This window comes from Lactuca sativa, chromosome 1, assembly GCF_002870075.4.
Source record: "Lactuca sativa cultivar Salinas chromosome 1, Lsat_Salinas_v11, whole genome shotgun sequence".
NCBI classification, from domain to species: domain Eukaryota; kingdom Viridiplantae; phylum Streptophyta; class Magnoliopsida; order Asterales; family Asteraceae; genus Lactuca; species Lactuca sativa.
Window position 1 is genome coordinate 47,897,745 of NC_056623.2, and position 26,083 is coordinate 47,923,827.

General features: G+C 35.0%; 2 protein-coding genes across 2 annotated transcripts; one reads left to right on the top strand and one right to left on the bottom strand.

Moving 5' to 3' along the window:
- The first annotated feature begins 14,893 nt into the window (after window positions 1-14,893).
- On the top strand, window positions 14,894-17,379 carry LOC111913909 (D-3-phosphoglycerate dehydrogenase 3, chloroplastic). Its single transcript, XM_023909627.3, has 3 exons — window positions 14,894-15,580; window positions 15,804-16,288; window positions 16,372-17,379. Exons 1-3 carry the CDS (start codon window positions 14,977-14,979, stop codon window positions 17,137-17,139), a joined length of 1,857 nt encoding a protein of 618 aa, XP_023765395.1. The 5' UTR covers window positions 14,894-14,976; the 3' UTR covers window positions 17,140-17,379.
- Window positions 17,380-17,498: 119 nt separating this feature from the next.
- Window positions 17,499-18,596, bottom strand: LOC111913910 (uncharacterized). Its single transcript, XM_023909629.3, has 6 exons — window positions 18,460-18,596; window positions 18,308-18,334; window positions 18,156-18,218; window positions 17,973-18,051; window positions 17,846-17,891; window positions 17,499-17,735 (listed from the first exon to the last, which is right to left on the bottom strand). The coding sequence occupies exons 1-6, from the start codon at window positions 18,496-18,498 to the stop codon at window positions 17,726-17,728; spliced, it is 264 nt and encodes an 87-aa protein (XP_023765397.1). The 5' UTR covers window positions 18,499-18,596; the 3' UTR covers window positions 17,499-17,725.
- Window positions 18,597-26,083: the final 7,487 nt, after the last annotated feature.

The window sequence follows — 26,083 nt, forward strand, 5'->3', positions numbered from 1 at the left end:
AGTTTAATTAAAAGAGAAAGTTAATAAAGCCACCTAGTATATTTTAAAGAGTCAGTCTTACCGTTAGTAGGCCTCATTCACGAAGTTGGTCTAAAAAGGGTGTTTAAGGAAATTGCCTATAAAATGGCGATTGAATGGGTATCCACTCTTACCCGCCACACTCTTGACTAGTGGAGGGTCGTTAGCCGAACGGGTAGGATAGGACAGAAACTTTCCATTATAAGTATAATGAAGTACAAAGTAACTACATGTTTTTACGAATTCCCAAATCATAGTTACTTTAGGCAAAATGTGAAATTGTATGCTAATCCATGGAATGTCACTTTGTACCCTTGCCGAGACGTTAGTGGAGCATGTGTGGTTAACCGGCACACTAATTTGGGTTTGGCATTGGTAGCGAAGGGTGACTCGATGTCTGTCATAGATCAATGGAGCATGTGTGGTTAACCGACACATTGATTAGGTGAGCATAACATTGAGTGCACCAAGTACATTCGCATGGTTATTCACACCTTGTTTGTGATCCTCGGCATCCCAGTCGCAAATAGTAGGGCATAATCAAGATTAAACATGTCATTGAAAGGTTCAATGAATCTCAAAAGATCTAGGAGTTTCAATTCATTTAAAACTTAAATTTCTTTTTCGTTTTGCATGGTGGAAATTGGTAAATCTTCATTTACCTACCTTCAAATATCCTGCAACTAGATTACGACATCCCTCTTCTAGGTTGTAGAGTATTGTGTTGGATCATAGCCTTGATGTTTCATTTGGGTGTTACATCAAGGATTCTAATCAACTTAACTTGAATTTTTCTCCCGTTTTGTAGATGTCTGAATCTAACAATGGTCTTCCCAAATCCCATGGAACAAGTTTTCCAAATGAAGATGATACTCCACGATATGATCGAGGAGCTAGAGATCATGCTTCACTTCCTCCACATCCTCCAATTATTCTCCCTGACCCACAAGTTTGAAGAATTGAATAGTTCAATCTAACTCAAGCACTTTTGGCAAGTAAACACGAAGATGGGAAACCTGTGTGTGCACACGTCTTAGAGATGAAGTCACATATTGACAGGTTAAGGATGTTGGGTGTCGAGATTTCAAGTGAGTTGGATGTTGACTGTGTTCTTCAGTCACTTCCTGAATCATATAGTGAGTTCGTTAGAGAGTACTATATGATGGACCACGATGTGACCCTCATTGATTTGACCTATTTGCTTATAGCTGCTGAATCAACAATGATTTGGCGTGCTGGTCAAGCAAATTTGTCTGGTGAATCAAACTCCCAAACTTCAATGGACACTGGCAACATTGGAAGTCCAGAAAGGACTAATTCGGAGATAGTTCCTTGTGCTATTCCAAAGGAGTCCATTTGTTTTTATTGCCAAAAGAAGGGGCATTGGAGACGAAGTTGCCCTATTTACCTGAGAGATCTAAGAGATGGGAGAGTCAAGACGTATGACTCTACTTCAGGTGAAATCCACCATCTAAATCTTTTAAGTTCCTATTCTAGATTCTTAATACATGATGTGATAAGATTACATTTTGATGTTTTGAAGGATCGAAGAAAAGAGAGGAAGCTTAAGGGAAAAAGTGAGCTGAATCTGATCGTGAAGAAATGGATTTCGATCGCATTGCTTAAAGATCAGATTTTTGAGCTGCTACTTTGGAGTTAAGATAAATTGCTAAGAAATACGTAATAGCATAGTTTTTCAGTTGAATTGCATTGTAAGGACAAAGTTTTTCCGCAATAAAATAAAATTTGCTTTGTCTTATTTATTTATCCTTGCAATGGCATGTATGAAAAAAAATGATGTTTGAAAGTTTCTACTATTGGCAATAATGGATTTGCTTCTTAATTGCGTTATTTGTGGAAATTTACCAAATAGGGAGAGTTTCTCATCGCCCAAGTTTCAATTAGACAGAAACTTGGAATCATGCAACTTGCATTGTGTGATGAATGAAAAACTTTCATATTTGGAAATTAGACTAATTCCTTGACAAAGAGTCAAGTGAAGGGCTAGGGATCAGGTACACTTGGTTGTACGCTGGGCAAGTCCACCACAAAGAGAGATAGAGTATTTGTCATGATTTACTAAAGTTTAGTAAATATGATTATACTTATAAGATTAAGTGTAATTCTGAGTTGATTGAAAAGGTTTCAATAAATAGCAGAACGAATAAGAAGAATCAAGTAAGGCAGAAAGATAAAAGGTTCTCTATTCTAAGAAGAAGGGAGAGTACCTTTTATTGTGTTTTATGATAAGTCTTAATGATTAAGAACCATATATTTATTGATCCTCTAAGTGAGTTTTAGTACATATGTATGTCTAAGAAGAGGAATCGGGAATTGTGGAAATGGTTAAATCAAGAAGTCAATCATACTTCGTTCCAATATCGAGTCTTAGAGTCATACTCCAAGATTGCGAATTGAGTGACACGTCTTTAGTAGGTTTATAACACTCAACAAATGTGGAATTGGAAAAAGTCTTCTTATTCCTGCACATTTGAAATTGGTAAGTTGTGATGTCTTGTAGAAGACAAAGACCAACGAGAACCAATTTAGCGAAGTGTTAGTCTTGATAGGATTTCACACTAACTCTTGAATATTTGTTTTGTCAAGAAAAGTTCATTGACAAAGAGAATCATATATGTCAAGAAGTCAGTGGGAGTCTCAATTGTCTTGAAAAGTTTAAGAGCTAATCAAGAATAAACCGATAGTTAATCACTAGCACACGACTTGAGGTTGGCGACCTATCGTGTTGACATAATTTTGTTTCTGTGCCATTCCAGATTAAGTCAACTATGCAATATGAGTTCTATGAGTTCTCAATTGGATTGCATAAAGGCAAGGCACCTTGATCAATGGAAAGTACATTGATAAGGTAAGGGTGAGCTGCTCAACAACCTGGAAGCAATGGTGGGCATCCATGCTTCCATAAGGCGAGAAATCAAGATTGAACAAGTTCAGTCCATATGAGTTGGATTTGTCACAAACATTGTCTTATGATTGTTGTCATGACAAATTCACATGGATAGGAACACATACACTTTGAAATCTAAGTGTTGTAAGGTTTATCTCCTTCATGAAAATGATTGTGAGGAAATGCTTTCACTTAGAAAGATTTTAAGAAGATTGCAATTGTGAAAATTGTATTCTCAAATTCGATTACGATTACGGCATCCCTTTTCATAGTTCGAATTGTGAGATTTGGCAATTGGTCTAAACATTTGGGACTTAGTAACATAAGTTCTGAATTTCTTTAGACACGCATGTGAGCTTTCTAAGGCAGAGGTGTATGAGTTTAAGATGCTTAGATAAAGGTTTATCAAAGCATCAGGTATTTAGAAATATGAACTTAAGGAATTCAATAAGTATTGTTTTCTGGAAGTTCAGATGTTTTCTGAATATATATCAAAGTTATTGGGAGCATAAGTGTTATGATTGTATAGTAATAATCATCGTGTTGGTGGGAGCATGATTATTATTTCAAGTATTGCAAGTTAGCAATATTAATTATAGAAAACAAGGATTCACTTTGCAAAGTTGTAGGGGTTGAAAAGTTGTTTTGCTATAATTAAGGGAGAGAATATTATACTTCGTTTCAAAATCTAAAGCTTAGATTGATAAATTTTAATAAATTTAGTCAAAGGATACATAGTGTGTTCTCAAATTTCGATTATGATTACGGCATCCCTCTTCATTGTTCGAATAGTGAGAACATGACACATAAAATATTATGGCAGAAGATTGATAAAATATCATATCTTTATGTAAGACATTATGCATCGTGTCCCATACACTTCGGGTATAGGATCGATTGCAAATGCTATAATATTTGACCATTCTAAAATTTTCCAAATGCCTAGCGCATTAAGAGGGAAAAAGGACTAGAATCGGCTTTGACTAAAATAATTAAACAACTATCAAAGGACGACCCAAAGTTCGTTGAGGATTTGTTGCTTGTGAATAGTTGGATGTATAGTGTTCGATGGACCATAACGACATTATTATGAATAGATAAGATTCTGTTAAGAATGATTTGTCGTATGGCAAATATGGAAATGCCTCCATATTGGGAGTTGAAGTTAAGAATATATGTCTAGATTAGAAAATTTTATGCAAAAGGGATGTTCAAAGGAATGTACTTTGAGTGAGAGACATCACATCTATAGAATTGTTTTGTAACAATTTCTAATAGAGAACCTTGTATTTGCATTGGCCAAGTCTTGGTGACTTTTGTGCTATGACTTTACGAAAGGATCGTTGCATAAAATGTTAGAATCTAACATATTCTAGTAGTGGCAAGAACCTTGTGTTCTTACACTAACGATGAGGATTAGGAATTGTGAAATGAGCATCACTGGAAAAGTTTTCAATTGATCTATTTCATGGACCATAGGAAACAAAGTGTGCATGCTTCGAGCATGGGACAATTGTTGTTGTAATTCAAGTAATGAGTTGATTATCCGAAACATTAAATGATAAATAATGAGTAATCAATATGGTGGTTAAATAGAAGTGTTTTATTTACTCTCACAAGTTTGGGGCCATATAGGATTAAGTATTATTGTTGTGTTTCAGTTTGCATGTTTTGACATCCAGAATAACTAGGTTATTCGAACCTCCACAGTCGGTCATACTTTGGAAGTAGGTATGAAGCAAGACTGTCATGAAGAGTCTGTAGATTGTCTAAAATTTTAGACATAACACAAGTTTGCTGTAGAGTTCATGAGTGCTTTAATAAGATTAGAGTATTGGATTAAACCCACGCTCACAAGAATCACTTCATGGATTTTATCATGAGTGATTGTGAGTCGATAATATTGTATATTCTTGAAACCGAGACGTGTGAGTTGTTATTTGTTGGTCGGTTACACATTGATGGTAAGTAAACGCACGAGTAACTTGGTGTTATAAAACTTATTGTTGAGTGTGATTCGATGATTGAATACAAGCGAGCATATGAGTCGAAGTTTATCTATTCCTTTTACCCAAAGTGAGATAAAAGCGATATATGTGGGCCCCTCGATGATTTAGTGATGACACCTAAGCGCTTGGCCAAGCCGGGACTAAGTTGATGTGTTCAATTGTAGTCTGTTGTCAGTCGTCATAAATCGGAAGTCGGGAAACAGTATAGAGAGAATGATCGAAATTCATGTCTTGTGTCTATACGATATCTTGAGAATGGAGGAATATATGATCCTTTATCTAAAGGACACGCTGTCTGATAAGATCAGAGTTGACAACGGCTTTTGAAAGCTATGATTGTTGATCAGGTTCTGAAGTCATGCAAAATAGTTATTAGACTTATCCAAGTGGGAGACCGTTGGATTAGTGTCTAAGTCCGTAACTATTTTGGTATGTACTTGACCCGATTATGAGCATGGTCCTTTTGGGTTGCCTTCAACATAGCAACTTGTAGGATGAATTAAGGAGAGAAAGGTTTAATTATGATTTATTAATATATTATGAGAATAATATATTAAAGGAGAAATCATATTGTTTAATTAATATTAGTCAAGAATTATTTAAGAATTAATTTTATGGTTAAAAGAGATTAATTAAACTTAAGGGACTTATTGTGTAATTATAAGATAATTACATAGATGGGCTAATGAACTCCATAAAAGGTGGAGTGGATGGTTATATGGGGAAGCTCATAAGAATTCGCCCAAGGCTTCTAAAGAAGGGGTCCATGGATTGCTTAGGGCTTAAGCAGTCAAATTAGGGTTTCCTTGTTAGATAACCCTAATTGCCTACCTATTTAAGGAGCCCCTAAGCCCCAAAAACGTGGTGACTGAATCCTTAAGGTTTCCTCGACGTTTTGGAGCCTCCTTCCTCTTGTCTTCTTCATCTTGTTGCTTAGTGGTGTTTGTGACTCCATTAGAGGTGCAACACTTGAGGCACCAAGCTTTCTGAAGCCAAGGAAATGATTGTTGTTACTACATAACAATCAATGTAAGATCTAAACCATAATTCATATGTTAATTTGATTACTAGTATGCTAGATTTAGGGGTTGTAAGTTTTGGAAATTTATTGCATGTTCAAAGTAGAAAAACTAGATCCAAGCAATTGGGGTTGCATGAACACCATAGGATTGATCTTATGCTCAAAACCCATCAGATACAGGGATGAATTCTTTATTCTTAATAATGTAGATAACTTTTATAGTGGAATAGTACGGATTGTTCCAGATTAGCATTACCTATGTGAGATGGATGTGAGGTCGCATCTTTGGGAGCTGATATGGCTAAGCTCTATAAAAGTCTCATGAAGAAAGGATTGTTCACGACCGAATGAACACAACGGTAAGAAATGATCTATGCTTAGATATGATATGTGTGATACTTCTTGCTTTTATTCTACTATAAAAAGTGGTTAGTTCAAGACTCTAGTTCACTACCCACAAAGTAGATCCAAGTATACTCACTATGAAAGGTTCAAGTTTTACAACACCTATTCAGATGCATGTCATATCTTACTTCCCTTATTTGAATATCAAAGTTCACTTATTTTCTATTCAAATGTGAGATATTCTTGGAATTTGAATAGAAAATGTGGGGTATTGTTGGAACTTTGCTTTACAAAATTACAATGTGGGACTTATCCCACATTGGTGGAAGAGAAAACTTTTTCCCACCTTATATGTTTTATCCTACTCATTTAATCAAATGGATCAAGTAATGGGTTAAGCATATTAGGTTTGGTTTGTGGTGTTGGACTAGCCTAATTGGATTCAAATAGGCTAATATCAAGAAAATATTTAATGGTTAAAAGATGGGCCTTGGGCCTTGGGGCTCTTGGGGTCCTCCTGATTAATTAAATATTTTTTAATTATGAAATTAATTTTTTATTTTTTATTTTTATTAAATTCATAATTATTGAATGACAGATATTATGACAGTTATTTTCTGTTTTGACAGTTTCCAACTGTCATAACTAATACCTATAAATACTTGTTTCCATTCATTTGTGAGGAATTACAGAAATCATTTTACACCACAAATTCTCTTGCAAATTCGTTCTTCCTGAAGATGAAGAGAACATAGAAATTTCGACAGATTCAAGATCACTTCTTGGATTGATTGTTGTATCCTCTGACAGATCCCTAACAGGGAAATTTCTGTCTTAGGATACTGCAGAGCAGACCTCAATCTGTACAAATTTGTGATTATATTTTCTATGTAATCAACATACAAGTATGTTTTCTGTAAATTGATTCTTGTATATTATATATATTTGAATTTCGTTTGTTTTATTTCAGTTAGTTTTGTTGATTGTATACTTCTGTCGTAACAACAACAACGGTACAACTTTTGGCTAGAAAAGTCCAAAGCAATCTTACACACCAAAATCATTTAATGAAGAAGATTTTAAGTTTGATTTGTACACAAGAGATAAACACAAATGTTGCTAAATTGTCATGATCGCAACAAATTCTATCACCAAAATGATTGGTCTTATGACATAGAACCTTCGTAAAGTACATTTGTTTTCCCCACCAATAAAGCTGGATGGAAGGTACACCGACCAATCACCTCGGTAAATCGCATAAAACCACAAACCTAGAGAATGAAAGCAAAAATTAGGTTTGCTATTTTGTGTAATTTGTCTAATATGGTATTTAACAAAGGTATATAATTATATAATAATCAAAATGTAATTAAACGATAAAATTATGTATAATGAGAAACAAGAATAACATGTAATACTCTATATAAACAAACAAAAGCTTTATAATTAAAATATGTAAAAGATATCATTTGTTGAAACTCGTATTTTAGGGTTCGCTTACTTTGTGCGCTTCGTTGATGCATTCTCCACCAAAAAATTATACTTTTCTATGTTTGATTATGATCACTTACCATGGTCGGTCCCATATGTTTCCTCAACCCATATCTTTAAAGTATGCATTTTCTTTGAAAGTCATAATGTAGAAACAAAATATGTTGTTTTCTAAGTAAGGGAAAATACAACAATAGAATATAAATTCAAGTATACGATTAAAGATCTTTAATAAGATTATAAGACAACTTTTTTTTAGTGTATACTAGTATTTCCTTAGGCTAAGTTTTTTCAGGAATTAATATAATACTTTTATTTTCGTGAATTTTCTATCTATATTTTTATTTGAATATCAGTTTAGGTTTATAACCAAAAGACATTTGACATATGACTATTATGATGTTGAAAAGATCGTAAGAACCCAAATAGTTGTGGTTCAAGTCCTATGATAAACAAAAAAAAAAATGATTAAATGAAATTGTGAGAGCTTCTAAAAAAACATTTAGGCTTAAATGGGGCTTAACTTTCATTTCTTTTGTACATAAAAACATCAATCTAACATTAAAAATCATAGAGATTAAAAACATACATATTAAGTTTCAAAATTATTCATACAAGTTTCTAAAGTCTTGGATGTAAAAGGAGAGTTTCGAATTTCGTTTTTAATTTATATAAACAATACAAAATCACTACATACTAAGATTACCAAGTTGTTAAACATTATATGATATTTATACACCGAACTAAAATAAAATTAACAATATAAAAGCTAAAGAAAATATTGAGTTTCGAAAGGGAAGATGACATAAAAGCCCTTAAGTTTTCACAACAATGTCGGTTTTATCCTTGGACGTGTTTTAGTTCAGTAAAATTGGATGTTTTGTTTAATTTGTTCATTTATACCATTTTAGTTGGTTTCCAGGTAATCTACCGATTACCTAATACCAGTAAATTCTTGACTTTTCAAAATTATTGTTGTTGTTGTTGTTATTATTATTATTATTATTATTATTATTATTATTATTATTATTATTATTATATGTTTAATATGTTTTTAAATGTATAAAAATATTTTAAACGTACATTTTAAATACGTTTTTAAATGTATAAAAATATTCTTATAGATTTAAAAAATATATTTATTTGTATTTACTATTTAAAAATATATTTACTTCTATTTAGTATTTGTACAGATTTGAAAACCAATTTACGCTTCTAAAATTGTATTTATATATTAAAAATATATTTATTTGTATTTAGTAGGTATATATATATATATATATATATATATATATATATATATACCTATATATATATATACCGTATAAAAATATATTGTATACATATAAATATAAAAATATCTATTTATAAGGTTTATATTGTATATAAATATGAAATAAATATATATTTATATTTAGTAAGCAAACACCATTTTTTTTTGTTTTGGTTGATGAATCACCCAAATAATTAAAAAAATATTTCGTTTATATGTATTTTATCATATAAATATGTGTGTGTGTGTGTGTGTATATATATATATATATATATATATATATATATATATATACTTAGTAATATGTATAAATACATATAGTTATATCTTTTATACAATATAAACCTTATAAATAGGTATTTTATATTTATATGTATACAATATATTTTTATACGAAATATATATATATATATATATATATATATATATATATATATATATATATATATATATATATATACCTACTAAATACAAATAAATATATTTTGTAATATATAAATACGTTTTTAGAGGCATACATTGGATTTCAAATGTATATAAATACTAAATAGAAGTAAATATATTTTTAAATACTAAATACAAATAAATATATTTTTAAATCAATAAAAATATTTTTGTACATTTAAAAATGTATGTTTAAAATATATTTATACATTTAGAAACACATTAATTATATAATAATAATAATAATAATCAAAATAACAATCAAAATAAGGGTAAATCCTAACATTTTTGAAAACGTAAGGGTATATCCGAAATTTTTTGAAAACTCAAGGGTATTACTGATATCAGGTAACCGACAAGTTATCTGGAAAACGGCTAAAATGGTATAAATGAACAAATTAAACAAAACATCCGACTTTACTAGACCTAAAACACATCCAAGGGTAAAACCGATATTTTTGTGAAAACTTAAAGGCTTTTATGTCATTTTCCTGTTTTGAAATTATGCATACGAGTTTCAAATTGGTCTACTTAAAGTTATGGTTTCAAAATTCATTTTTAGTGTATATAAACAATCCAATACCACTATATATCATGTTTAGCCAGTTATTAAGTCTCAAAGTCAGTCTAAAGAGAGTTCAAAGTGTGCCCATGAATAGGGCACACTGAAATCTAGAAGCCCAAAATTTTCTTAGCCTTTGTATTAACTTAGGTTTATTTTTTAGCCTAAATAGTATTAGGTTGTGTATGAGCAAAGGAAAGGAATGATGCAAGCAGGAATGTGAAAGTTTTAGAGAAAAAATGATGCTTAGGTTCCTTCAATTCAATATTGCAGACAGTGATTATGATTTAGGCATAGGAAAAAGTTACTGATGCTAGTAAAATAGCAAATCATCGTCAAGCTCCTTAGTAACGGTCTTCTTCTTTCAATCTTGCTTAAAGTTAGAAAAGTTTTCATATTGAACACTTCAATCTTCGAAAAACATCAGAAGAATTCCAAAAGCATCGAGTTCTTATTTCTTACTTCTTCGATATCTCCATAAATCTTCGAGTAAATTACACGAATGGTCCCTGTGGTTTAGAGTAATTTGTGTGTTTGGTCCCTAACTTATTTTTTTAACTCGGAAGGTCCACACTGTTTGTTTTTGTTACACGTTTGGTCCATGTCTTACCTAAAAAAATTATTTTGCCTTTGATTTTTTAAAATATTTAAATAAAAAAACCCCAACTCCATCCCCCTCACTTTACCTTACCCATCCCATCATTTTTTCTTATTTAAATAATAGTCTTTTTAGGTAAGACATGGACCAATCGTGTAACAAAAACAAACAGTAGGGACCAAGCGCGTAACAAAAACAAACAATAGGGACTTTCCGAGTTAAAAAAATAAGTTAGGGATCAAACACACAAATTACCCCAAACCATAGGGACCATTCGTGTAATTTACTCTAAATCTTCAAAATTAGACAGAAATCAGAAGCCTTCAATTGTCGATGGGAAGTGTTGAAAATCAGAATGAGGGTCTTACGGAGTATGGAGTATGGATGAAAATGTAAATGTATTATACATTTTTTATATGATATTGTTTGAGGTGGATGGTAATAATTTATGTTTCTTTTTTCTTGAATTCAAAATTTTATTATAAGAAGAAATCAAATTTGAAAACAAGAAGATATTCTCATAAATCTCACCTCAAAATTTTGGGTAAATTAGTTTTTTTTCTTTCATTCATTCATTTTGATTTCTATTTTCTTGATATGAGAAACAAAATCTATCAATCCGGCTTCTAGGTTTTGAAGTTTCTGATTCTTAAGTTGTTTGAAGTTTCAAAAATCAGAACTTCAGAAGGTAAATTGCTATATTTTTTTATTTCTAATTTTTTTAATTAGAAGCAAATGAGACTTTCTCTCTACTGATAATGTAATATAACATTATAATTTCTATTTTTTTTCTGTATGATTCGTTTCTAATTTTTTTATAGGTTTTTAGAGGACAGAGGTGTAAAAACTTTACTACTTGAGTTTCAAAATTGAGTAACCTTTTGGATAAAGTTATTTATAAAAATGTTAGTAAAAAGTTTATTTCAACGAATATTAGAATGATGACCGTTTTCAAGTAGAATAATTTTTATTGTATTATTTTTGAATGAAATTTTAGTTTATGTATTTTGCAATAGAATATGAAAAGTTATAATTGTTTTGGTTAAAGTTTTATGTCTTTCAAGTTTTACGCCCTATTTTTTGTTAAATTGCAAAAGGTCTCCGAAATTTTACCGTTCGCCCTGTTAAGTCCTATAATAGTTACAAACTAATTTACTATTAAAAACCTCAAAAACTAAGATCTCGAACTTGACGTTCGGTGTTTTAAAATTGTTCTATAGGTATACTAAAAAAAAAACTTATTTGGCTGTGTCAAACGTTCAAAATAAATTCTTAAACATGGACTCGATATTAATTTGAAAATACATAAAAGATAACATTTGATATACAAGTTGCGAAATTATTGTCGGTTTATATCATATATAAAACCTTAAATAAGAGGAACCTTATATAAGTTTACAATTTACAATTGACCTGATTTCAAATTTGATTATGATCATTTAAAAGGAAAAAACTAGACCCAAGTTTTATAAATGTAACATATCCCTCTAGACCAGTACAATGGATCATGCATAACAATGTTATATCTTCTAGATCTATGGATGTAGTTTTCAAAAGAATTTATTTTATCATAGATAAAGGCTTAACGACACAGTTTGTTGTCCGTTAGTCAGCTCACTCGTTGAATGATGATAACTAAAATATAGAATGAAAATGAGAATATAGTCTTTTTATTATTATCGGTTTTTAGTTTTATAGTATGATAGTATCTTCGGTTTCATTTTGGTTATGATTGGTGAGTCTTTCTTTTACTTATAAAATAATTATTCCCATCGCACACACCTTCAATTATTGAAATCTTCACTAGTTCTCATGTATTCAAAAAGACTATGATTCTTTATATATAATAATTCTTTAATTAGAAATCACATGTATAAAGAAGGATAAGGAACCTTACATGAAATAATGTTGCTTCATCTTATTTTATTAATTATATTTTTAGAAGACTAGAAACTAATTGGTAAAGTTGTGCTGATTGATTACAAAGACGCCATTATGCAATGCACAGAGCTAAATTTTATTCTTTGGGGTTTACTTTGCAAGTTTTTAGTTATGTACGATCAATGTGTAGGTTTGTTATCATTACAAAATCATTAATGTCAATTTTATAAAGACTGGCAAAATGTTAGAATCAGAAGCATAATATATTACTACAAGGAAAAAAAAAAAAGTAGTTTCTTTTGCGAAGGCAGGGGAAGGGGAAGGGGGAAGGGGGAAGGGGGGTTTTGTTGAGTTTCCACTCACATTTTGTGTATCCTTCATTTTCATCATTTTTATAACAAGGGCAACAAACTATATTTCAAGACACTATTTTAGCCTATTTTGGCTTTTGAACCTTGTGACACAATCTTTTTAAAAACCAACCATTTACAAAATCCATTAACAACATTAACATTCATGGGTGGCGTTCTTCGATTTCTACTATTCGTGGTTCTCAAGGTCCTTGGTATGGTATTTGTAGGGTGTTAGGATCTTTGAAGAATCAAGATTTTGACTTGCATACTTTCTGTCATTTTCGTATTAGAGATGAGATGAGAATTGATTTTTGGCACGATACGTGGATTGGTGATCATCCTTTAGTTTTTGATTTTCAAAGGGTTTTTGCTCTTGATCTTCATAAGGTCGGTTCGGTTTTCTTCATGTTCTCGTTTGGGTGGTCGGTTGAGTCTCTCAGGAGGAATCCAAGGGGGGTATAGAGGCGTCTCAGTGGAATGTGGAATGCGCTGATAGAATTGATGCAAGGTGTGGGGCTTGCTAATTGTCCAGATCGATTGGGATGACATTTGATCCTTTAGTTTGTTTTACATTGTTTTACAGTTGTGTCAGCCAGGGATTTTCTTAATAGCAGCACGCTTACTAGTTAGGGATGTGAGACTAGATGAAATTCTTGGATTCCTATCAAGCTGAATATCCTTCTTTGGTGTGTTGCTTAGTTGCTAATCCTACTAGGGAGCGTTTGTGTACTAGAGGAATTTTAGTTCCTTCTATTATGTGTCTGGTTTGCTCTTCAGTGATGGAGACTATCGATCATTTGTTTTTTGGGGTGCGCGATGTTGATGGATCTTTGGCATCAGATTGTTGTTTGGTGGGGTGTTCAGTCTCATATGCAAGTTAGTGTCAAGTCGTTCGATTCTTAGACTGATTCTACCAAGTTGACTATTGACTACAGGACAAAGGAAGGCATTTGATGCGGTTGTTGCTACAACTTTTTGGGCCATTTGGAATTATAGAAATTCCATTTTTTTTTGGGACCTAAGAAATCCCTCGTTTTTTATGATATTGTCGATAAGTCTTTCTTTTGGATTTCTAATAAATGTAGGGAAACTAGTTTTTCTTGGGTTAGCTGTTTGCATAATCCAACTTTAGCTTCTTCTATATTGTAATGGTTTTGTTGGTGTTGCTAGTTTTTTAATAAAATATTGTCGTTCCAATAAAAAAATAGACGTTTACATTGACAAGTCTTAAGAGTTCATATCTTCTTCTTGTTGTATGCATTCCATATTTTAAGGAGGAAACTTTTAAGAGGAAAAAACAATTATAAAGGAATAGAAAAAAATGGGTTTTGAATCTAAGAAACCTAGGTTATGGCAATATTTTTTTTCTTGTTCACAAACCAAGTAAAAGAACAGTCAATTATAGAGTCAAAAATCAGGTCCTTTTTTTGTTTACTTTTGTCTCCAAAAGCCATGGCGTCTTCTAAGCTCCATAACACCCACCAAGTAGTCATCACAATAGCTTTCGAAGCTGGCTTTTTGATGGAGGACATCCCATTTGCACCAAACATGAGTATCTTGAATAACCGTATTCTTGTTACTGTGGTGATGCCTAATGTAATGTATGTAAAGTGGATGAATATTCTAATTGTACGTATTCATGTTCATAGTTAATTTTATTTGCGGTGTGGTATTTGATTTGTTTTTAAGTATTCAGACATGTTATATATACTTGGTTGTTATATCGCATACATTTGTGTAAAATAACGACAATATCTCATCATGTCTCAAGTAACCAGTAACATGAGTGTCCTGAATAACAATGATTTAATAACTTTAGTGTCCTATTTAATAACAAAAACAGTTTACTACCCATATTAACACAAAGTTAGGAAAAAAATATACATGCAAAATTAATCCATTAAGAAATACTCGAGGGACTGGTTTTGTAACATTTAGTATATTATTAATCAGTTAGTGGCATGTAGATACGAATGATTGTTGGCGCTTATAAAGACACCGACGGTTCCCCCGCAAAAATCACCCCAAAGAAAAAGGAAAGAAACCAGATTGATATTTCTGTTGATTTCCGCCATGATCGCTTCAACTGTTCCTTCTTCTTCAAAATCTTCAATCAACCTCCTAACCTACGCCACCCCTTTCAAATCTTCATTCCTACCTTCCTCATTTTCAATTCCCCCAAGATTTTCTCCTTCAACTCCTCGATTTCAATATCTAACTATCACCAATGTTCTTAAAACCGCAGATTCCCCAAATCTCTCTTCAACCGCCTCGAATCTCGATTCCATTTTCTCCAATTCCAAACCGACCATCCTTGTCTCAGAAAAACTGGGAGATGCTGGTCTCGATCTTCTCAAAAGCTTCGCCAACGTTGATTGCTCCTACAACCTCTCCCCGGACGATTTGTGTTCTAAGATCTCCATGTGCGATGCCTTGATCGTCAGAAGTGGTACAAAAGTCAACCGTCAGGTCTTTGAAGCCGCCAAAGGTCGATTGAAGGTCGTTGGAAGAGCTGGTGTAGGTATCGACAATGTAGATCTACAAGCTGCCACTGAATTTGGATGCCTTGTTGTTAATGCTCCTACTGCCAACACTATTGCTGCTGCCGAACACGCCATTGCTTTGTTGTCTGCTATGGCTCGTAATGTCGCACAGGCTGATGCCTCCATGAAAGCTGGTACCTAAATCCCTCTCTCTTCTCTATTTTCCTTCCCCAATATCTGCTATGGATGACCTTCTTCCTACTCTGAGATGAAGCTTCCCTGTTATCTCACATTCGTCAGATCTATCTTCATGATCTGGAGAAAAGTTTTCTGACACCAGCTACTTTTTACTCCTTTTACAGCTCAAATTAACCAGATCTATCTCACAACTTGAGTTTTCAATCGTGTTTTTTACAGGCAAATGGCAGCGTAACAAGTACGTCGGAGTTTCCATGGTGGGGAAGACATTAGCGATCATGGGATTCGGGAAGGTCGGATCTGAGGTTGCTAGACGTGCGAAAGGCCTAGGCATGCATGTGGTTGCACACGATCCATACGCACCAGCAGACAGAGCCCGTGCCATTGGTGTTGAACTCATCTCTTTCGATCAAGCCATTTCAACTGCAGATTTCATCTCACTCCATATGCCACTCACTCCAACAACTTCAAAAGTTTTCAACGATGAAACCTTTTCAAAGATGAAAAAAGGAGTCCGAATCATCAATGTTGCTCGTGGTGGAGTCATTGATGAAGACGCCTTACTGAAAGCCCTTGATTCTGGAGTCGTTGCACAGGCAGCCTTAGATGTGTTCACTGAAGAGCCACCCAAAGATAGTAAATTAGTCCACCATGAAAACGTCACTGCAACACCTCACCTTGGAGCTAGCACAAAAGAGGCACAAGTATGATTTTAAATTGTAATAATTATAATCCTCTCACTCTCACCCCTTTTTAACCTAACCACGGTTAATTATACAAACATCAGGAAGGTGTAGCTGTTGAAATAGCAGAAGCTGTAGTTGGAGCCTTACAAGGAGAACTCTCTGCAACTGCGGTTAATGCTCCAATGGTAGCCCCAGAGGTTTTATCTGAGCTGGCACCTTACGTGGCACTAGCTGAGAAGCTGGGAAGACTAGCTGTACAGTTGGTTGCTGGAGGAAGTGGGATTAAGTCTGTAAAGGTGGTGTACAGGTCAGCACGTGATCCTGATGACCTGGACACAAGACTTGTAAGGGCTATGATTGTAAAAGGCATCATAGAACCAATCTCTGATTCCATAATCAACCTTGTTAATGCTGACTTCATAGCTAAACAGAAAGGTTTACGGATTTCTGAAGAACGGGTGTTTGCCAACTCATCGCCAGGGTGTCCGTTTGATTCCATTCAAGTCCAGATAAGCAATGTGAAATCGAAATTTGCAAGTGCTTTGAGTGATAATGATGAGATTAGTGTTGAAGGGAGAGTGAAATATGGGACACCTCATTTGACACGTGTGGGGTCATTTGGTGTGGATGTAAGTCTTGAAGGGAACTTGATATTGTGTCGCCAGGTGGACCAACCAGGGATGATTGGGATAGTTGGGGGTATTCTTGGAATGAATAATGTGAATGTGAGTTTTATGAGTGTTGGGAGAACTGTTAGGGGGAAGAAGGCGATTATGGCGATTGGTGTTGATGAAGAACCGGACAAAAGTACCCTCAAGAAAATAGGTGATGTGCCAGCTGTCGAAGAGTTTGTGTTTCTTGGCTTATAATAAGATCCTATAGTGTTGTGATGATAGGGGCAAGTTAAGACAATATTAGTACAAAGTACAAACAATCCTCACAATGAAGAGTTTGAGGTCGTGTGATGTTGTGGTGTTTGTAATCTATTTATAAATTCTAGCTCCAGGAAAAGGAGCAACTGAATGAGAATGATGTATGATAAAATGTTGTACATCTTTTTCTACTTTCCAAGACTGAATAAATCGTCTAAATAGCCAAATTTCATAATATGTAACAATTTTAACGTGTAAAGAATTAATATCTTAATACATTAAGTTATTTTGTTTGTATTAGGTCAAAAAGAAACAGCCAAGTATAACTATCCAGATTAAGTACTTAACTCATCAAGTATGAAAAGGAAACATTCCATTAGCCGAACGTCTGAATGCAATTTCAAGGTGCTGACTATAGCTATTTAACATACTTGTTGACAAATATATATTGTAGTAAAATGGTGATGAATACATGATCAAAGTGGTAAAACGTCCAAAGAAAGTGATCAAGTCCTGAATCTTCACTTTAGCTTTCATGTGATGTACCAATCAGTTTTATCCTCATGCAAATAAATGCTCCTGATTATTTTCCTCTGAATACATATAATACAACAGATGCAAGTTAGTAAAATGAGTTCCAGGTAATAGAAAAGAAGCTACAATGCAATGTGTGTGGAAGGATGTAGAGAATGATTTTACATACGTATTCATCATCAGAGTAATGTTGTCCCCTTTCAACAGAATCCTTCCTAAAATCCAAAACTTGAAGGTTAGAAAAAAGGACACCAAGAACAAGATCGATAGAAAGAAGGCTAATCAAGCTAACTGACCTAGAGCCTTTCTGGTTTTCTTCTTTATACTGACTTCCTCTGCATCCTCAAGAACCAAATTCATGTACTCATCAAAACCCTACATCAAACAACCAAGCATACAAAATTATAATTATCATCAAGTTACAAAATTACAAAAAGTTAAAAGATCGTAAAATTCATGCTCAGAATAATTAGACTTACAATTATACGACCTTCGATCCTCAAATCCTTCTGTTCAAACAGCCATATCTGGATACGCGCTTTCTGTTTCATACACAGCATAAAACTCAGAAAATCAGCCAATTCGTCCAAACAAACCATTGAATGAAATTTAAAATGTAAGTAGAGCTTACACTTTGAAGGAATCTGAATATCAGGTTCTGGAATTATGAGGAAAAAGTTAAAGATTCTATTAGTCGTAACTTAAAATAAAAGTGAAAATGCGGGAAATCAATTACGGTTCCCAGTTAATTAAGTTGGTTTTGGAGAAGGAAAGAATACGTACGATAGGTTGGGTCATGATCCTCTGAACTTTAGTCGCCATGGCTGCTTGTTGAATACGAGACAGAGATCTTCTCCCGAGTCTTTTGGTTTCTGGCTGAGCGGAAACAAAACCCTAGACAGACGTAAACGGTAAACCCCCCTTTTCTATTCAACATTATGCATCAGATACATTAATGGTCCCTAAACTAATATTTACATTACGGCTTTGCTCCTCTAAGTACAAGTCGTACCCAATTCGTTCCATTTCTTTGATCATTTGTATAAACTAACCACGGATCACTTTTTTAATTGGTTTTTTTACATTTTCTTTTTTGTATTTTGGAATTCTAATCTATGGAGGATATACATATTCATGGTAGATAAACACGTCTTATTTTATTACAAACGTTCATTACATGGAAAGATCATTACACAGGGGGACGTATTTGTGGAAATGGAAAAGGGGATCAGTTGTCGTGTAGGTTCTCGATCATATCCTTCAAGGTGATGATTTTTGTGTGAACGCATACTTACAGGAATACGACGCTGTCGTGCATGGAGACTGCATTTCAGTTGTTGCTAGTGAGAGAAGAGTTTGTTATATATTTGTATATAAAACATAAAGTATAGTGTTATTTCTTGAATTTAACCTAATTAGTGGTTAAATGCAAGAAACAAAAACGTAATCTTCTTTTAATTGAAATGGAAAAAATTACAAAGCAACAAATCCTTTTTGAGACCATAACTTTGAGCCATTTGGAAAAAAAAAGTTTGCTATCCTGCAACCATAACCAACAATTAGACGTCAACAAAGTCTCTATATAAATATCTACAATAAGTAAAATTTATAAGTAAACTTGTAGCAGCATGACTTCTTCCAATCACCACCAACAATGCATGGTATCTCTTCACAACCTCCAGGTGTTGTCACCCCACCACACGTCGTGCCTCATGTCTTTGGTTCACTACGACATTAGCCAAACAACAACTTCGGTGTTGTTGCTACCAGCCAGCCTTCAGTGGTGGAGGAGAGCTCCCAAGTCAGTGACAGAAGGCCTTTATTATTAACTACAAAAAATAATCAATAATTAGTATTTGGAACCGAAAGGGGAAGGTTGTATAAGCTTCTAAAATCTTTACCAATGCAGAGTCTTCCAATTAATTTTGTGTCACAAATGGAGGTCTATAGCACATGAATAACATTTGCTAAGTCAGAGTCAAATTTACAACAATGAAATCAATTTCTTCTATAGATTTTACTTCAAACACCCATATAAATTGATGGTGTTCCTCGAAACCATTTCCTTCCTACCGCTTCCCGGTACTTAAGTACAAATTGGTTCATAGAACATATGAGAAAAACTTAAGAATATTGTTTTTAAATGAAATGGCGCTCATTATAAACTATTAGTAATTTTTATCATTCCATCGATATATATCTAGTCTAAAGTGTGTAGGTAGTTTTTGAATGCAAAGAAAGAAAGAGTCAAATAAGAGCTAATATTCGATTCAAGTAGGGGTGCAAATAAGTTGAGCCAAGCCTGAGCTTGGTCAGGCTCGACTCGGGCTCGGCTCGTTTTTTGTCTGACGTGCCTAAATAAGCTTAAGCTCGTCCTGGACTCATTAAGAAGCTCGTTTATTAATATCCTAAATCCCTAATTTACCAAACATGTTTTTATTTTTATGTATAATAATAATAATAATAATAATAATAATAATATATAAATGCTCGTTTAGGCTCGCAAGCCTAATCGAGCCTAGTGACATAGGCTGAAGCTCGAGCTCGTTTAATAAATGAGCTTAATATTAAGCTCGAGCTCGGCTTGGGATCATTTAAAATCGGTTTTGAGTTGAGCTTTTAATGAGTTGATCATGAATAGCTCACAAGTGGTTTGACTTGTTTACACCCCTAGCTTCAAGAACATAAATAAATTCAAAAAGAATTATGGGTATCTCCATTGATAATGATGGTGTTGGAGTTTTTTCACCTACTAGGCAAACCGATCAACATTTAATCAAACTTACCATCCCTAAAACTAAGAACCAAAGCAGCAAAATATTGGTCCAAAATTCAGAATTAAGCAACGAAAAAAATAAAAAAAAAATACATTGATCCTTCCGATATTTGTGAGGATAATACTGACATATTGGGTACACATCTATGCTACTATGGTTATCCATTTGACTTCATTGTAGACACGAACCGAGGAAGCGGTAAAGTCTATGTAAAAAAACGTTCAGTACAAAATTGAAGACAAATAAACAAAATACCTACTTCCTTCCATTCATGACTGAACGAATCTGCTACATCCTTCCATCTATGATTGAATAGCAACCCATATGTTGAAATTAATCTACTAAAAAAAAAATTCAATACAAAATTGAAACAATAAAGGGTCGTTATTCACAGCTTTTGAGTCATCATCAGGGCTTTGATTTAGAGAAGCCTTTCACTTAGATTTGTCCATGAATTTGTGTATTCTTGCCTGATTATCGTATCAGAAAGAAGGAACACTTCAATCCTTGTATGTTATAAAAAGGGAAGAAAAAGAACTGAGTTTTCTCCTACAACTAACCTCATGTTCAATAGCCTCACTAATATACAGAGTTGGTTGAACCACCGTAGCGCCACCCTGACATGCGTCATTCATCAACATGCCCATTAAGTTGTGCATTGCAATTATCATCATCATATAATAAGGCAAATGGTCGAATTATGGAGCATAAGCCCCTCAATTCCTACCTTCCCTGTATAAATCGTTCGCTGAATATAAGAATGATAAACACATGACCGACTAGTAGCAGATGGGTTTTTTCTCAAAGCGTCGTCACAATTTTTTCTAGCAACAACACTCCTCAAGTTTAAAAGTAATATGAATCAGACATTGCATCGATGTAACATCCCAAAAATCACGATAAAATTTTTCATTTTTCAATTAAGGTAAAATCATTGTTTCCAATCATAACCCAAGTCAAAACCAAATGTCAAATACAAATATCCCAAAATTAAAGTATCAAAAAATCTCTAAAACATGTCACTAAAGGATGTGTATGATCACGCCTTCGCCTTGCCCTAATCATAAGAAGTATATGAAACATAACACTTAAGCTGTAAACCAAAGCTTAGTGAGTTCCCCAAAATACCACCACACAAACATATAACAACATGCATGCATGAGCCTTCAGTATGATTGGTCTGCCTCACAGGGCTTACAGCCTATTTGGACCACTCTCTAAGCCTTCGACCTGATCGGACCGCCTCGTAGGGCCTACAGCCTATCCAAACCGCTCTCCGGGCCTTCGGCCTACCTTGACCACCTCGCAAGGCCTACAACCTATCCGGACCGCCCCGGGTATCTTGGTCTTCAACACAAAGCAGGACCACCTCAATCCAACAAACTATAACATGTCGACATATACAATAACAATCAATAACCAAGAAGTACAGGTAATCATACAGATCTACCAATCTAACACATAATCAATGAACACAGGTAATCATATAGATCTACCAGTCTATCATATAGCCAACATAACATCATCCAATATACCCGAATACATAATCCAGTGGGTTGGCATTGGTGCCTTCGACCCTTAAATACAATGAGAAAAACTCACCTCACAGTCTGAAAGAGAGCATAAAAGAACGTTGCTCCAAATGTCAACTCTACAGGTCACCTATACAACAAACAGTGACCTAAACTCAAACTACAGCTCAAAATACCCAAAATGACCCAAGGTCAAACTTGGTCAAAGTTAGAAAGTCAAACCCTAAGTCAAAGGTCAAAGTCAGAAAGTCAAATAGTCAAACTGACTGAGTACGCCCTGCACACTCAGTCACTATGTTGGGCGTAGTCATGACTCATCCATCTAAACCACGGGTTTCAAACCTCGTAAGCACAGCGTACCCTTTGGTACACCCATCGTACTCAGTCTGGGTCCAATTCTTCTCATTAAGTTCTTATTAATTAAATACCTTTCAACCAAACTCAGATCTATACCCAAAACATCATTCTAAGTCATAAAGTTTTCACCTTTATGACTTTCCATGGCTAGACAAGGTCCAAAAGCTAAAACCCTAGCTTAATAATCCATTAGGACATCATAACTCTTACATAGAAGGGATAGAAGGACCAAGATCACGTTTTTATGGTTTATAACACCTAAAAACGTCTGAAAGGACAACTCTTCTGGTTAGAGTAATCCATACTCATGAACACCAAGATTATAGGACAAAAAATGTGATGGGTTTTGAGCTCTATAACATCCTTATGGTGCATATACAACCTTAATGCTTTGGATCTAAGTTTTCTCAAGTTATACATGCAATTTCATTTTATCCAAAGCATATACCCTAGCTAGCATGCAATTGGAGATATACAACTTAGATGAATACCTCTTAGTTGTAGCTTATAGTTCTTGGCCTTTCAAGAGTTTAATACCTCAAGTGTGATACCTCAAATGAGTCACAAACACCAAAAGCAAATGGACGCTTAGTTGTAGCTTGTAGTTCTTGGCCTTTCAAGAGTTTAATACCTCAGCTAGGGTTTCACCTTGGAATCCTTATGGCCGATTTTAGTGATGCTAGGGGTTTCTTTTATAGTGTGGAATGGAATTCCTAGGGTTACTTCCATGCAAACCCTAATTCACCATGACTCTTCACATTTGGTAAGCCCTTTGGACTAAACCTTCATGGACTCTCATATATGTTTATTCCATCCCTAACCAACATGGATCATTAGCCCAAACTATATCTATTACTAATTTACCTAATCAGTCCCCGTAAATTTAATCAGTCTCTTTTGATCACTAAATTAATTCCAAATTAATTCTTGATCAATTCCAATTAAATAATATGATTTCTCAATTAATATATTATTCATATAATATATTAATAAATCACAAATAACCTCTTTCTCAAATATCCATCCTATCAAATTGCTCCGGTGAAGGCAACCCAAAAAGACCATGCTACTATCGGGTCAAGTACAAACCAATTATAGTTATGGGCTTAGACACCCAATCCAAAAAAAATGAACACAAACTCAAGGCTAACAAGATCTATGCAAATAACTCATCAAGTTTCAAAGTTTATACATCCAAAGGATTCTTGAGGGTGAAATACTTATGGATCCAAGATGCCTTGAGCTTCCAAGATGATTTCCATTCCTCCTTCCTTCAAGAACACCAAAAATGCACTCTCAAGCTCAAAGACACTCACACAATGAATTAGGGTTTGCAAGGGACGATTTGGGAGGTGGAGGCTGATGAGGGAAAAAGGTCTTAAAAAGTTAATGAATGCTTAAATAGGGCTCAAATCCTAAAAATTAGGATTTGACCCCCAGCCACGTACACCTTGTGTACGTTTGAGTATGCCTGAACTTCCAATAACCAAGGACTTATGCCAAACTCGAGTCTGTTATCAATAATAATTTCACAACCAACCATTGAGGGTACCCATACCCAGAATCTGAAATGTACAATGTACAAATATTGACAATAGGTGTAGCACCTGGTTCCTGGTATGTAAAATTTATCTAAATGTTTTGCATTTTTTAGCCTTGGACTCGGCGAGTTGTAGGCCCGACTCGCCGAGTAGAGACGAGATATGGAACACGTTTATGTTGGCGACTCAGCGAGTCTATATTTTGGACTCGGCGAGTCCCCGCTGTCTGATGAAACCCTAAATTTCAAGGGCTTGCACCCTATTTAAACCCTCTTATCCGCCCCCAAGCTCGTCCCCTTCACCCTCAGAGCTCTCTACTTCGTCCAAGCCTTGTTCCTTGTGAGATTGAAGCATTTTGGTGTGTTTTCTTGAAGATTTTGAGAGGAAAGGAGAGTAGATCAAGAAGAGAAGAAGGAGGCCAGGCATCTTGGTGTTACTTCAGTGATTTCCTTGAGGTATAACTCGGTTTCCCTCTGTTTTCATGCTTATAGTCCCTTATAGCTCCATGAAAGTCCTTCTTGAGCCTTTCCCCAAGCTTGATTGTGTATTAGGGTTTGCAATAAGTTGTTTAGCCTATAGATCTAGGCATGATTGAGCTCCAGGAGCTTGAATCTACTGCCTTTATGGAGCCATATTGCATGAAAGCCCTAGATCTACTCTTTTAGTGCATTTTGAGCCCTAAAACCTTCATTGGTGTTTATTTACACGTAAACCCAGATCTATGAATGACATGAGTTGGATTCAAGCAAAATCGAGTATATAGTAATTGCATGTGACAGAATCGGCGAGTCGTTCATCGGACTCGGCGATTCGAGTCGCGAGTCCCCGAGTTTTCCCCTTTTTGTGTTTGTGGGGTGGAGTAATGAGTCATGGGGTGTGACTCAGTGAGTCGGAAGCCAGACTCACCCATGAAGGAACTCGGCGAGTCAATGCCCTGACTCGGCGAGTTCAAGGCAATCTTCTTGCCTCAAGAATAGACTCGGCGAGTTGTTCATACAACTCGGCGAGTCTCAGCGTAGCATGTCCTTCAGATGAAGATGAAATCGACGAGTTGTTCATACAACTCGGCGAGTATGATGAAGGACTATTAGACCTTGGTTTAGAAGGAGAACTCGTCGAGTGAATGCCTAACTCGACGAGCAGAGACGGGATTATGGTCAATCGAATGGATAGGGACTCGGTGAGTCGGGTCAACTGGAAGTTGACTTTGACTTTGACTCTTGGTTTGGTTAAGGGTAAATGGTCATTTTACCCTGAGGTCGTTTAGCAGTATTTGACTGAGTGTTTTGTGGGGATTATAGCCGGAGGATTTCCAGGGCAGCAGCAGCGGAAGACAGTCAGTTCCCACACAGATCAGCAGCTTCTTTGAGGTGAGTTAGCTTCCAGTAGCGGTGGGTCTACGGCCACAATGTCGGCCCACCAGTAGGAGCTGTATGGTAGATGATTGTCTTTGTGATATTCATCTAGGGTTGCTACTACCTGTGATATGTTTATGTGCTAGTATGATATGATGCTATGTGCTAGTGACAGTAGGGGGAGATAGCCCCCCAAATTACCGGTCGATAGGGCCGAAGGGACGGTCATGCCCAGCCATGCTAGATAGATTATGAGATATATGTGTTATGTTGTAATAGTAGGGGGTGAAATAGTCCCCAGTACCCGGTCGAGAGGACCGAAGGGGAGACCAACACCCAGATATGCTAGTCAGTATCCGGTCGAGAAGACCGAAGGGGGGGGGGGGGGCAAGCTCCCAGATATACTGGTCAATATCCGGCCGAGAGGACCAAAGGGGAGGCCACCTCCCAGATATATTAGTCAGTATCCGGTCGAGAGGACCGAAGGGGTAGGCCGGGCACCCAGATATGCCTGACAATATATGTATGTTATGTGATTGTATGGTATGTGGTATGTTGGGGGAGCTCACTAAGCTTCGTGCTTACAGTTTTCAGTTTTGGTTTCAGGTACCTCTTCTTCGAAGGGGAAGGAGCTGGCGCGGTAGCGGTACATCACACACATGCCTTGTATTCCGCATTATGAGATCTTCCTGGGGATTTGTACTCTGACACTATTATGTTTTTCTTAAATGTTTTTCCAGACACGCAATATATATCTTTTATGAAACAATATGATCGGTGAATGTTTAATTCCAATATTTTGCTAAGTATATGTTTTAAAAATGAAATTTTTGGCTCGTATTTTT

Excerpts from the sequence above, each read along its gene's own strand:
- LOC111913909 (XM_023909627.3), top strand. The coding sequence starts at position 14,977 with ATGATCGCTTCAACTGTTCCTTCTTCTTCAAAATCTTCAATCAACCTC. Across the intron at positions 15,581-15,803 it reads TGATGCCTCCATGAAAGCTG|GCAAATGGCAGCGTAACAAG; the intron begins GTACCTAAATCC and ends TGTTTTTTACAG. Across the intron at positions 16,289-16,371 it reads CTAGCACAAAAGAGGCACAA|GAAGGTGTAGCTGTTGAAAT; the intron begins GTATGATTTTAA and ends TACAAACATCAG.
- LOC111913910 (XM_023909629.3), bottom strand. The coding sequence starts at position 18,498 with ATGGCGACTAAAGTTCAGAGGATCATGACCCAACCTATC. Across the intron at positions 18,335-18,459 it reads GGATCATGACCCAACCTATC|AACCTGATATTCAGATTCCT; the intron begins GTACGTATTCTT and ends TCATAATTCCAG. Across the intron at positions 17,892-17,972 it reads GAAAACCAGAAAGGCTCTAG|GAAGGATTCTGTTGAAAGGG; the intron begins GTCAGTTAGCTT and ends TTTGGATTTTAG.